We start from the raw sequence: 11,869 nt of genomic DNA, 5'->3' as shown, positions 1-11,869 counted from the left end.
TTTATATGTGCATATCTCAATACATTTTCCCCAAAACACACTTTCCCCCTGGTTTGATTCAGTCTCTTTGTCAGTAGTACCCTTCTCTGCCTGTGGAAGAATAAATGTAAGTCCTGGTCCCATTTGGTCAAAGCTTGACTTCAGAACTTGAAAAGAATTGGCCAGGAAAGCTTTGCAGGCTGTTAGAACCAAAGAAAGACCTTATGAAAGGAATAGATGCCCTGGGGAATATGGAGTTTTACCTGCACAAAAGCAAGCACAGCTTGCCAAGTGAAAATGCCCATCCCCTCCAGCCCCACAGATTAAGAGCCCAGTAGATTTCCCAGTTCTGTACTGCAAAGCTGAAAGCTGGAATCATGCTGGATGCCAAGTTCAGCTCTACAGATGTGCATAATAATTCTAGGATTTCCTTTTTTCCTGAACCCAACGCAATTCTGCTGAAAAGCAGGAAGGTGTTTTATAAATCCAAGTTTATCTGAGAATGAGTAGCTGGAGCTTTGCAGTTCCACACAGAGTGCACATACTGCTTTCAGGAGGAGATGCACATTCATTTAGGAATCTTTAAAGGCAAAAATAACACTTCTATTTGAGGTGCCCTGTTTGACAAAGCAAAAGAATATCGTCCATGAGAATACAAGGATCATTGTTATTATCTCAAATATATCTGATGAGTTTGGGTTGTTATTCCACAGCCTTGTGCCATTTATTCCATAGAGGTCAGAGGTGGTGAAAATTCAGTGGCAAACAGCTGAATTGATTATATAACATGCTTATCAAAAAGTTGTGATCAACCCAGCACATTTTAGGTTTTGCATAAATACACTCCCAGAAAATTCCTGTTCAGCAATGTCATTTTTTTTCTGGGTTTTTTGGTTGTGTTTTTTTCTGAACACAAAAATCTCAAGGAATCCTCCCCAAGTTAATCCATGTTTTTGAAAGGTACTAACCTGAATGTATGTGGCAGAGATGCTGCTGTCCACGTGGAGTTTCCAGGAGGCTGGAATTGGACAAAGTGACCTGCACAGAGTTGTGTTTTGCAGATTTCCCCTCCCCTTGTATCACAGTGTACACTTATATTCCCTATTGGGGTCAGAGTTTCTTACCTCTATTCTCTTACTAAATGTAGAATAAGTGTTTGTCTGGATTCTCTTAAAGCCTTGATTTTTGGATTAGTAACTGTAGAGACTTGTAAGACTTCAGTAGTTTATCTTCCTGCTCTAAAAGCAACAAAATTTAACAATGTTGCTGTTCCCTGATAGTAACAATTCTCAAAAAGCAACAAAATAAAAAGAGCCAGCTGTGAAAATTTAAATAGCCTGATTTTTGTGTGTGTGTGTGTGTGTGATTTTGTTTTCTTTTTTCACCTGTTTCAGAGGGGGAAAAAAGGAAGTTTACTTGGTCCTAAAGAAAAATCATGACCTGGCAGCTCACAGACAGGGCATAACCTTGGGTGAAAAAGACCTTTGGGTGCTGAGTGAATGTGGTTTTGTGTGCTAATCTCAGCATGTGACAGATACGCCTACAAAGTGAAAACCCACAGCACCATGAACAGCTTCCTAGAGGAGGCTCTGAAGAGAAAATAAATGCCAGGTAGCTGTGTCTTGCCAAAAAGGTGTCATGTGCTGAGCACAGCTTTGCACCACGTCACTTGACATCTTCCAGAGATCCTGGATTAGCTGCTGGATGAAGAACAACCCCTTTCCCAAATTTGCTAGTCCACAGCTGCACTAACACAGCCACACCCAAGGTAGCAGGCAATCATGGGGCTACACAAACATGCAAAGCATCTCTTTGTTAGAGCCTTTGAGCTAGCTCTGAGGCAGCCCAGCACTGCACAGCACAGGCATTATCTAAAGGGGCCTTTAGAGTGCTGTAGGATTTGTCTGCCTGTGATCCATATTGTGTTTGTAAGCACTTGGGAAGATCTGTGTTTAATGTAAATGTGTATGGAATATCCAAAATTTCACAATTTCCAAGGCTTCACGTGTGTTGTGCGTGACAGGATAAAATTGAAACAATTTGTGTCTTGAAAAATAACTCTGAAAAATCTGTACTGCTGCTTCCTTATCTCTAGGTCTGTGGCATACATGGACTTATGTCACTCTGCTGAAGGAGAGTACACCTCTGTTTGGCATGTTTCTTCCCTTTTATCTGCTCCCTGCTCCTGAGGAGAAAGAGCATGAACTGAGCCACAGCCTCTCCTGCCCCTAAATTGGTTACTGATTAACCATATGGATTAGGCACAAATCCTTTGTGTCAGGAATTCTTTATCTAGAAAACGAACCTGTCAACTCTGAGTATAAAGTATGTTCATAAAATGTTGCATTTCAATGGTTCTCAGTCACTCATTCCTAGTGTTGTGTTCATTATAACTGGCCCATATTAAAGGAGTCTCCTTTCCAAGGTGTCCCCATAGTCCTGTGCAGAAAATCTCAGTATCTCAGAAGCTGTTAGCTGTAACTGTGTCTCTGTTAATTAGTGTCCTGATTGGTTTCGGTTGCTTGGGTTTGGGTTTGTTTGGGTTTTTTGGATGAAAGTGTTCATTAAATGCACAAGAACTGACCATAGCTCTGAGTGACCTAAAAGGGCACTTCTAAGGAAATAACTAATTAATTTAAAATTTTTTACCTTTTTTGGCCCATACTACATTGCTTGCTTTAAATCACGATGTAACCTCCTTCCAGACAAGTTAATTAAAGTCCTCTTAAAATTGTTCTTGTGTTTAAAAGGGCTTTTGGTACAATTTAATGTCTGAGAGGAGGATGGAAGTGGAAATGTGCCACATGAGCAGATGTTCAGCTGGGAAATAACATTAATGATTAGGCTGTGTAGCCAGAACTGGTGTTTACAGCATGTGCATGCTTTAAGGACTTGGAGTACTGAGCTACACATAAATACTTGTTTTTTCCTCTTCCTCATTTTTCATACCAGAGAAACTTGAATCTTGTCTTTTGCCAGTGTAATTCCAGTCTAACTACACAGGAATCACTCAGTGAAAATAAAAGCAGACCACCACATCTGCATAATATTAAAGCCAGCTACTACACGATTTTCAATTTTTTACCTCTCTTAGAGTGCAGGTGTCAGTCCTATAAGTCTCAAAAAAGTCCTTATGTATTGTATTCCAGGTCAGCTCTTCAGAGGGAAGCAGCAACATCTCATCATGGAAAAGCTGTGCAGCCATCAAAGGATTAGTGCAAGCTCCTGCTCAGGGTTTGGTTTTTTTCTCCCATTAGAGATTACCTCATGATTAGCAAGCTGGGAGACACTGGTGAGCATGAGTGTCTGAAATTCCTTCATATAAAAAATATTGCCTCTATTGTCACCAAATTATTTTTGAGCATTGAGTGTATCTTCCTGTTGCAACACTGGTTTGACTAGAATGTTTCTTGAAAATAATTTTGATTGTGATGTCTTAGAAAATGATCAGTTACCAGCTGTGAGCATTAACAGGCTGAGAACAAAGAGAGGAAATAGTTTGCACAAGAGCAAGTTTAATCCTAGAAACACCTGGCTTCTTGGATAAATGATTCAAGAGCTATGGAAAAATGCAGCAGAGCCAGTCTCCAAAGAAAGACCCCAGACTTTGCTAAAGTCGTGGTGCTTTTAACTGAGCTGTTGCTCCTCATGACTCCAGCACAAAGATAAAGAGCTGGGAGCTCCCTGCTTTTCTCTTGGAAGTTGGTTCTCTGCCTAATTAACACATCAGACCCCAATTGCACAGCTCAGCAGCGCTGTCATTGTCCTGGCACAGGGCTCCAGGCAGTGCTGGGGCCAAGGAACAGGAGGCAGGGAGGGCATGGAAGCACTGACCCCCAGAGACACCTCAGCAGGAGGCAGAGCACAGGGCCAGAGTCACAAACCTGACTCACAGGAGTCCTAGCTCAGGGTGTGAGGTACCACTCTCCAAATTTGGGATTTAGCTGTGGGTGGCTGCATGAAAGCTGCTCACATGACTCCTGCTGGGCACCCATGTGTGACCAGAGTTTGGGCGAAGCTTCAGCTGAGTGCTGTGGCCAGAAAGAGAACTGAGGAGCCTGGGAGGCTTGGTGACTCAATTCTGTCACTGCTGTTCAGGAAATGAAGGCTGAAATCCTTGCTATTGTGTATGTTTCTTTATGCCAAGCAGAAGACATGGAAACTCAAGCAACATGGAGAAGAGCAAGCAGCTCTCAGTTGTGACAGGCCTGTCCTCTAGGAGCTGATTATGTAGTTCAAATAGAAGACAAAATACAAAAGTCACTATGTTACTCTTCTCAGATTTAAGGGATATGACTGAGGCAGGGAAAACTGACTTACAAAATAGCTTACTGAAAATGCATGCAAATGGTACTTCTTTATCTTTCAGGATTCAAACCATGCTTGTCCCAAGGCTTTGGGGGCTGGAGGGTCTTGGTTTTAAATACTAACCACATCTAACACACCTTAATTGACTTTTAACTTTCTAGATTTTTATAATTCTGTGAAATTTGCTTACCCTTTCTTTCTTTTCTTTTTGCTTTCTCTTTGAAGTAAAAAAATCCAAAGCTGGGAACTTGAGCTTCACTCACCCTGAGTGTCCTGTTACATGAATGTTCCATGAGCAAAAAGGAAACTATTTTTGTGTCATTTAGCTCATCTAGCAACTATTTGTGCTGATGGCAGCCAAACATTTACCTGTTGCCAGCTAAGAGCAGGAGAGGCTGGGTGGTGAGAACTCTCCCTTCTCTGAAAATAAAAAAAGAACCTTGGTTTACAGAGCAGCTTGGAAGGCTCAGGTGAGCAGGTTGGATTCCAGCTGTGCCAAAGGTGGCAGCTCAGGGTGCAGCCCTGCCTGGGATGGCTGTTCCAGCAGTGCTGCAGTGGCTGGGAGTTGCACAAGTGGGTGCACAGCTCCTCTGTGCTCTGCAGGGGTCTGTGACCTGTGTGCCAGCAGCTGCTGCTCTCCTGCAGCCCAGGCCAAGGACCTGCAGGGATTTCACCATCAGAGCAGGGCCCTGGCTGGTGATGAGGAGCTGTGAAGGCTCTTCTGGAACTTCCCCTGCACCCCCTGCCCTGGCCCTGCATGGGCTGCACTTGTGGCACCCAGTCATTTGGGAGAAATACTGCCAAGAGACACTGTGTTCTTTGTGCTAAAGAACTGTATTTATTCATATAAAGGCATACTGATGGTGCAAATGCATAATTGATAATCAATGTAATTAGATATATTACATATACACCTGTATTATTTCAGATGTTGCTTCAAAAATATGGGAAATTCAATGTTCATTAGAGCATTTTATAATTAAAAGATACAAATTGTGTGAAAACAGGCCACCCACCTTTGTGGGAATTTCTGCCTCAGCACAATGAGACAGAGGTGATGGGATGTACATTCAAAGCAGCCCTTCCAGAGCTGCATCCCTGCTTTGCTAACACTCCCTGTCATGCAGGTGTGCTCCAGCTGCAGGGGTGGGATAAGTCCTTAGGTGTCTGGGAATGGTGGCCTGGAAGCACCTGCCTGAGCTCTGTTCTCAGTCAAGCCAGCTGAACCATGCTCAGCCCGTGTTCTGTTTTCACTGGTGCCTCTGGGAAATGACAATCAGTTCTTGTTTTTCACTGGGTGCTTCTCTGCCCAATCACTGCATCAAACTTGACCTCAGACATCTTCTTCAGAAGGTTCAGGGCACGCTCTGGAAACACCCTGAAAGAGACAGTAACATGAAATTAAAAGTGGGACAGAAACTTAAATTATGGGAAAAGGTGGCCCTGCAGGTGAGGGAAGAGCTGGTCTGGGAGCAGAATGCATGCACACACACGGACTGAGACTGAGACAGACTCTTAAACTGGGCATTATTTCCCAAGGACATGTAGTCCTCATCAATCTCTGACAAGTTTTAACTCCAATCCCACTATCTCTTTCCATGACAATTCCAGGACAGGTATGTACCAACCATGATTTAGGCTGCAGTATTTCTGCACATTCCAGAAGTTTTCATATTGAACATAGACTTTGTTTTCTCTTTGCAACAGAGCCCTTTTAAAGCAATTTTCCAGCCTCCAGGGCCTGACTCTTTGGTGTTGACATAGAGAAACAAACACTCAGGTCCTCATATCATTCTGGGACTATGCTGGGGCTGCTGTTTCAGAGAATGTGGTGGCCTGTACAGGAATGGAATTCTGCACTGACACCAGTCAGCTGAAGCAAGTGGCTCTATGCAAGGGCCTGTGAGAGGGCTCAAAAAAATTCCTGGATGATGTCTGCTGCTGTCACTGGAAAGAACCACTGCAATATTAAATACTTTGTGATATGTTCTAAAATAAAACTTAATCTTGAATCAGAGTCTAAGGATTGTACACTCCATAGATTACACTTGATACATTTTGTTGCCCTACTCACCTTTCAAGCAGCAAAGCAACACTCTGATTTGGTGGAACAAAAACCATTTTCTTGTTGGTCACTATTCCTTCCATCAGAGTCTCTACAACTTCTTCAATCTCCAAAATCTTTCCAAGCCTACACAAGAAAGCAAACATAAGAGTTGTAGTGGTAAAAAAGGCTGGTACCAGCTGATCTAGGAGGCTTCACAAATGCACAAACTCAGGTAATTCAAATGCAACAATTACAGAGGTTAAAGGGCACTGAAAATCTTCTTTATATACACACAGTTGATATACAGCCTGTTGGAACAGAGGCCTAAAGCTGGGGATAACAGGCAGTGCCTTGATGCAAAGAAGGAAGCACAGGAATGCAGAGTATTGAGAGTTACCTGGTACTGGGGTTTTTGACAAATCCAGTGTTGATAAAAACTGGACAAAGGCACGTTGTTTTTATTCCATCCTTTCCCAGGGCAGACAGCTCCTCTGTCAGAGCTTTATGAAATCCAACTGCAGCAAACTTGCTTGAGCTGCAGGAGGGAAAAAGCACAAATGAGAAGGCAGAAATCCCATTTCCACCTTTCCACCACTGCAAATGGCCTAAGCCATCATATACATGCACTACAGGCTAGGATGCAAAAAACCCCAAATAATGAAATTCATCTGAGAAGCAGAGAAAGGAATATTCTAACTTTGCCTGTGCCAGAGTGTAGTGCTGGATAAGATAGTGAAAGTGTGGAGTAATTTTGGAAAGCAGGCAGGGTGTGAACAGACAGACAAAACAGACAGGAAAACATCAGAAAATCCTAGAAAACATCAATTAGTGTGTGTCAATCGATGCACATCCTGTTCTTTCACATGAGAGAAGATTCCTAGAAAGAAGGCAGACTGAATCTCTAAAATTAAGAAGGATGGGCAGGGTAGAAATGGAGATTAACCTTTGACTATTTATTGTACCACACAGGAACATCTAAAATCAATTGTGTGTACTTTGAAATAGAGGGATATTATGCAAGCAAAACTGAGGACAACCTGCCATGGAAATAAATGTGGGCCTTCAGTTTAAAGAAATTCCAAAGAAAATAGATATCGCATGACTATTCTTTTATATAAATTTTGCTCATGGCTCAGTCAGAGTGAATAACTTGAAAATTTCTTATGTGAAAGACAGTTAAAATTTTTAAAAATTAAGCAAGCTGATTTCAAAATCACTTACCAATAGGTGACCATGTAAGGAACCACAAAATGACCTGCTGCTGAAGCCACTGTGACAATGTGCCCATAGTTGTTGTCCATCATGACTGGCAGAAAAGCTCTCGTGGTCTTGGAAGTCATTTAAACCAAGAGGCAAAAATGCAGGGAGAGGAAAAAAAATGCAGGAAGGAGGGAAAAAACATTGTTCTCTTAGCCATACTCAGCAGTGACCCTCAGTACCTTCACTAGGTGGCCAAAGCTGTCCCTAAAGCTGTGAGCTGCACAGCACCTCAGATTCCCAGAGGCACAGGGATAGCTGCTCCCTGACCAGAGGTGCAGCTGGCAACCTGTTCTCCAAAGGTTTCAGCACCTGGCTATGAACAGGAGCTGGTTTTCACATCTTTGCTTTGATGCTTTTAAGGATTCAGGTGCCAGCAGAAATGCTGGCAGGGTCTCACCCCCACCATGTACAATAAACCACCTGTCAACCCATGGCTTCTCTTTCCTTCTGCCACCAACAAGTATTGCTGAAAGCCTCCCTCCCTGTCAGCCCCACAGCAGTTGTGACAGAGGCCAGTGCATGCTGCAGATGAGGCTGTCACCAGCCAGCTCACAGCAGCAAGAGCCCATTCCAGGTTCCCAGCATACAGCCTGCTTTGTGCCCCTGTGCTACACAGCTCATTTGGTAATTCACTGCTAACAATGGCTGGTCTAAATAGGCCTCCTCAATGACACTCCCAAAAAACTGTAGCTACAGATGGTGGTGGCCCTTACCCACATGTGACCCAGAATGTTGACTTCAAACATCTTTTCTATCTGGTGGTCCTGAGTTGAGAGAAAGTCAGCAGCTGTAATGATGCCAACATTGTTCACCAGGATGGTCACATCCCCAATATCCTTCTTCACCTTTTGGAGAGAAAACAAAAGCCAAAAATTGTGTCTGTCACTCAGGAGAAGAAGAAAGTATGCAAGGCTGGGGAAGATGAGCCATAACTAATTCAATTCTTAACATTGCATCAATGAGGGAAGGGAAGATCATGCCACATTCCCAGATGTGGCAGGACAGAAACTTTGCAGTACAGTCATGAAATCTGGTTTAGATCTCCTTCCCATCAGTTCATGCCAGTATTTACTGTGCCCCACAAACTGTGCACAGTTTGGACTGTGTGGTCACAGTTGGGCCCATGGAGGTACAGACTGTTTCAAGGCAGCTGGACCACAGCCATTACAATAAAATGTTCCATATGTCCTATCCATGGTCCTTCAGAGGCTGGAACCCTAGAGAGCAAACCTGGCAACAGGATGGGACATGCTGGAGCCTCCCAGATAGGATGAGACTGGCTGTGATTTTGGAAATGCTACAGCACTCTGTGTGCAGAGAGCAGCGAGGAATGGGAGCTTCCAAGGCTTTGCAGGATTTGTGTAGCACACCTCTTGTCTAGTGTGCTTCCTTCTCTGGAAAGCAGGCATGCTTGGGAAAGCCTTTGGCCCTGCTGCCCCACCTTGTCTGCAGTGCTGTAGATCTCCTCCCGTTTGCTGCAGTCCACCACAAAGGTTTGCACAGTGGCTCCCAGCTTCTGGCATTCTGCTGCCGTCTCCTCAACGCCGTGCTGGAGGAGGCAGAGAGAAAGAGACTGTGCACAGCTGAGCAGCAGAGGCTGGAGATGTGCCTGGATTGAGCAACCACTGCCCAGCCCCAGAACAGAGCATGGTGGCTCCCTGGGAAAAGACCTGTAGGTGGGGTTGCTGAAAGGACAGGCAATCCAGCTGGAAATTTTGGACCTGTGTAGTATGACTATCAGAAAGGAAATTGCAGAATCATGGAACAGTTTGGGTTGGAAGGGACATTAAAGATTATATTGTTCTAACCCCCACTTGCAATGGGCAGAACACTAGACCAAGTTCTCAGAGCTCCATTCAGTCTGGCCTTGAATGTTTCCTGGGATGAGGCATCTATAACTTCTCTGGGCAACCTGTTCCAGTACCTTACCATCCTCACTGTAAAGAATTTCTTCCTAATGTCTAATTTAAACCTGTCTTTCAGTTTGAAGCCATTTCCCTCTCTCCATCTTCTTGTAAGCCCCCTTCACAAACTGGAATTTGCAATGATGTTGCTCTGAAGCCATCTGTTTTCCAAGCTGAACGATCCCAATTCTCTCAGCCCTAGGAATGTGGCCACAAGAGTGAATTTGGCTTGGTAAGGCACACGTAGCAGCAGAAAGAGGGCACATGGTGCCTATCACAGCACAGCAGGCTGCACTGGGAGTGCAAACAGAGCTCGTGCAACACAGGCCTGGCTGACACCCTGAGGTGTCAATGCATTTCCATATTCCCATGCAGGGTGTGAGAAGAGCCACAGTTGTACTGGGACTGGCTGAGATGGAATTCATTTCCCCAGAGCATCCTCACAGTGCTGTACCTTGCACTGGTTGCTAGGAAGGGGTTGATAACACACAAGTTTTTTGGCTGCTGCTGAGCAGTGCTGGCACAACATCAGCGCTGTGTTCCCAACATTCCCCGCCCCATCAGTAGAGCCTGGGAGGGGACATGATTAGGAAAGCAGAGCAAAACTGGCCAAAGGGATATTCCATATCATATGATGACAGCTCAGCTACAAAAGCCAAGAAAAAGAGGAAGAAGAGGAGGAGCATCCGGTATTTACAATGTTTGCCTTCCAGAGCAAGCACTATTCAGAATTTGGGTGGTCATCTCTTGCTAATGGGAAGTAGAGGAGTAAAATTTTTTTCTCTTTGCATCTATGTGCACAACTTTTCAGCTTTGCTTTAGCAAACTGCTTTGTCTCAACCTACAAGTCATGGCTTCCCATGTTATTTCCTCTACCATCCAGCTGAGAAGAGGGGGTAACAGAGCAGCTTGGTGGGCACCTGGCATGCAGCCAAAGTCAACCCACCACAGTGCAGACTTTCCTTACAGAATTGCACTTGACACACACAAAACAGAAGCTTCCCTCTGTCACTATAGCTCACTAGGCCAGGGCAGGAGTGATTTTGCTCTTGTTTTGTCCCCAGGAGGCAGAAGGCTGTGCCAGTGGGGTCCTGTGCTGGGGTCTGTTTTGCAGCTTCAGGATGACACAAGTAATTTCTTTGCTGACCCAGTGTGTCAGAAACAGAAAGCTCAGCCTTTCACCCTCGCTGTTGCACCTACACTCAGGGCTTTGCCTTGATCCCTTCTGAATGCCATGCTGCATGTTTGCATCTGCCCATCCTCCACTTGCCAAGGTCCTTTGGCGTGCAGCTGCCCAGAGGGCAGCCGGGCTCACACACAGCGCTGCTGCTGACGGGAGCGCGGAGCAAACGCATCTCCCAGCCGTGCACACACAACACCCGGGGCTGCAGAGGGAACAAGTGCAGGCAGAGCTGCCCCTCTCTGCAAACAGCCCTCTGCTCTCAGCAGCTCCCTGTCCCTTCTGTCCCTCCGCAGGTGCTCTGCCGGTGCTGCCTGCTCCCTCCCGAGCAGCACCGAGTGCCCGAGGGACCAGAGCCCCGCATCCTCTGCTGCGAGCGGGGCCAGAGCCGCTCCTGGCGCGCAGCATCCCGGCCGGAGCAGCGAGCGGGAGCAGCTGGAAGGAGCCCATGGGGCTGTCAGGTGCTGCTGCCCTTCTCGCGGCCCTAAAAGCGAAGACACGAGTGTGCCATTACCTTATTGATGTCCCACAGGACCAGCCTGCTCTGGCGCTTGGCGAACTCCAGGGCGGTGGCTCTCCCGACGCCATGGCCAGCGCCCGTGATGAGCACCAGCTCCCCGCTCAGAGACTTTCTCCTCGCAGGCACGAAGAGCTTCACAAAAGCCTCCAGGTAGGAGTAGAGGAGCGTGGCCAGGAACAGGAGAAGCTCCACAAACACGTTCATTGTTTCCCCGGAGCTCTTTTGAGGACCGAACTGAACTTTAATCTCTTTTGGGGGACGCGGGTTGTTGATTTACCCTCTGCCCGCCCCGGTGCGCGCCGCTGGTCCGTCCGCTCCCGCAGGATCCACCCCCGCACCGCCGGCTGCTCCGCCCAGCTGTCCGGTCCTGAGCTCCGAGTGTCCCTCTCTGAGCTCCGGGTGTCCCATCCTGAGCTCCCGGTGTCCCTGTGCCTGTGTCCCTGTGCTGGCGAGGGGTGCGGAGGAGCTGCAGTCTCTCCTCGCAGAACTGTGCTCGCCCTGCAGCTGACAGGACGTGGATAAAGAAATGCGGCTCTTAGGGCTCTCTTGTCTGAGGAAAACACAGATAGAGGTGTGCAAGCCCCTCTGTGTTCTGCCTTTGGTTTTGACCTGTCTGTCGCACCGACTGTTCATTCTCTGTTTTGTTTGTCCCCATGCAGGTGGCAGTGCCT

At 46.1% G+C, this 11,869-nt stretch overlaps 1 protein-coding gene across 1 annotated transcript; it reads right to left on the bottom strand.

Moving 5' to 3' along the window:
- Nucleotides 1–5,102: 5,102 nt before the first annotated feature.
- LOC306802801 (17-beta-hydroxysteroid dehydrogenase 13-like) lies at nt 5,103–11,860 on the bottom strand. The gene is made up of 7 exons (XM_079307374.1): nt 11,193–11,860; nt 9,036–9,143; nt 8,308–8,439; nt 7,556–7,662; nt 6,732–6,869; nt 6,362–6,478; nt 5,103–5,665 (listed from the first exon to the last, which is right to left on the bottom strand). Exons 1-7 carry the CDS (start codon nt 11,400–11,402, stop codon nt 5,578–5,580), a joined length of 900 nt encoding a protein of 299 aa, XP_079163500.1. The 5' UTR covers nt 11,403–11,860; the 3' UTR covers nt 5,103–5,577.
- Nucleotides 11,861–11,869: the final 9 nt, after the last annotated feature.

The sequence above is a fragment of the Erithacus rubecula genome (assembly GCF_903797595.1).
Source record: "Erithacus rubecula genome assembly, chromosome: 5".
Taxonomy (NCBI): domain Eukaryota; kingdom Metazoa; phylum Chordata; class Aves; order Passeriformes; family Muscicapidae; genus Erithacus; species Erithacus rubecula.
This window is presented reverse-complemented; position numbering and strand designations above follow the sequence as displayed.

Bases quoted from the DNA above. Each gene is read 5' to 3' on its own strand.
- LOC306802801 (XM_079307374.1), bottom strand. From the start codon at position 11,402: ATGAACGTGTTTGTGGAGCTTCTCCTGTTCCTGGCCACGCTCCTCTAC. The intron at 9,144-11,192 runs GTAATGGCACAC...TGCCTCCTCCAG, and splicing joins TCCTGTGGGACATCAATAAG to CACGGCGTTGAGGAGACGGC. The intron at 6,870-7,555 runs GTAAGTGATTTT...TCCCTCCTGCAG, and splicing joins CCTTACATGGTCACCTATTG to CTCAAGCAAGTTTGCTGCAG.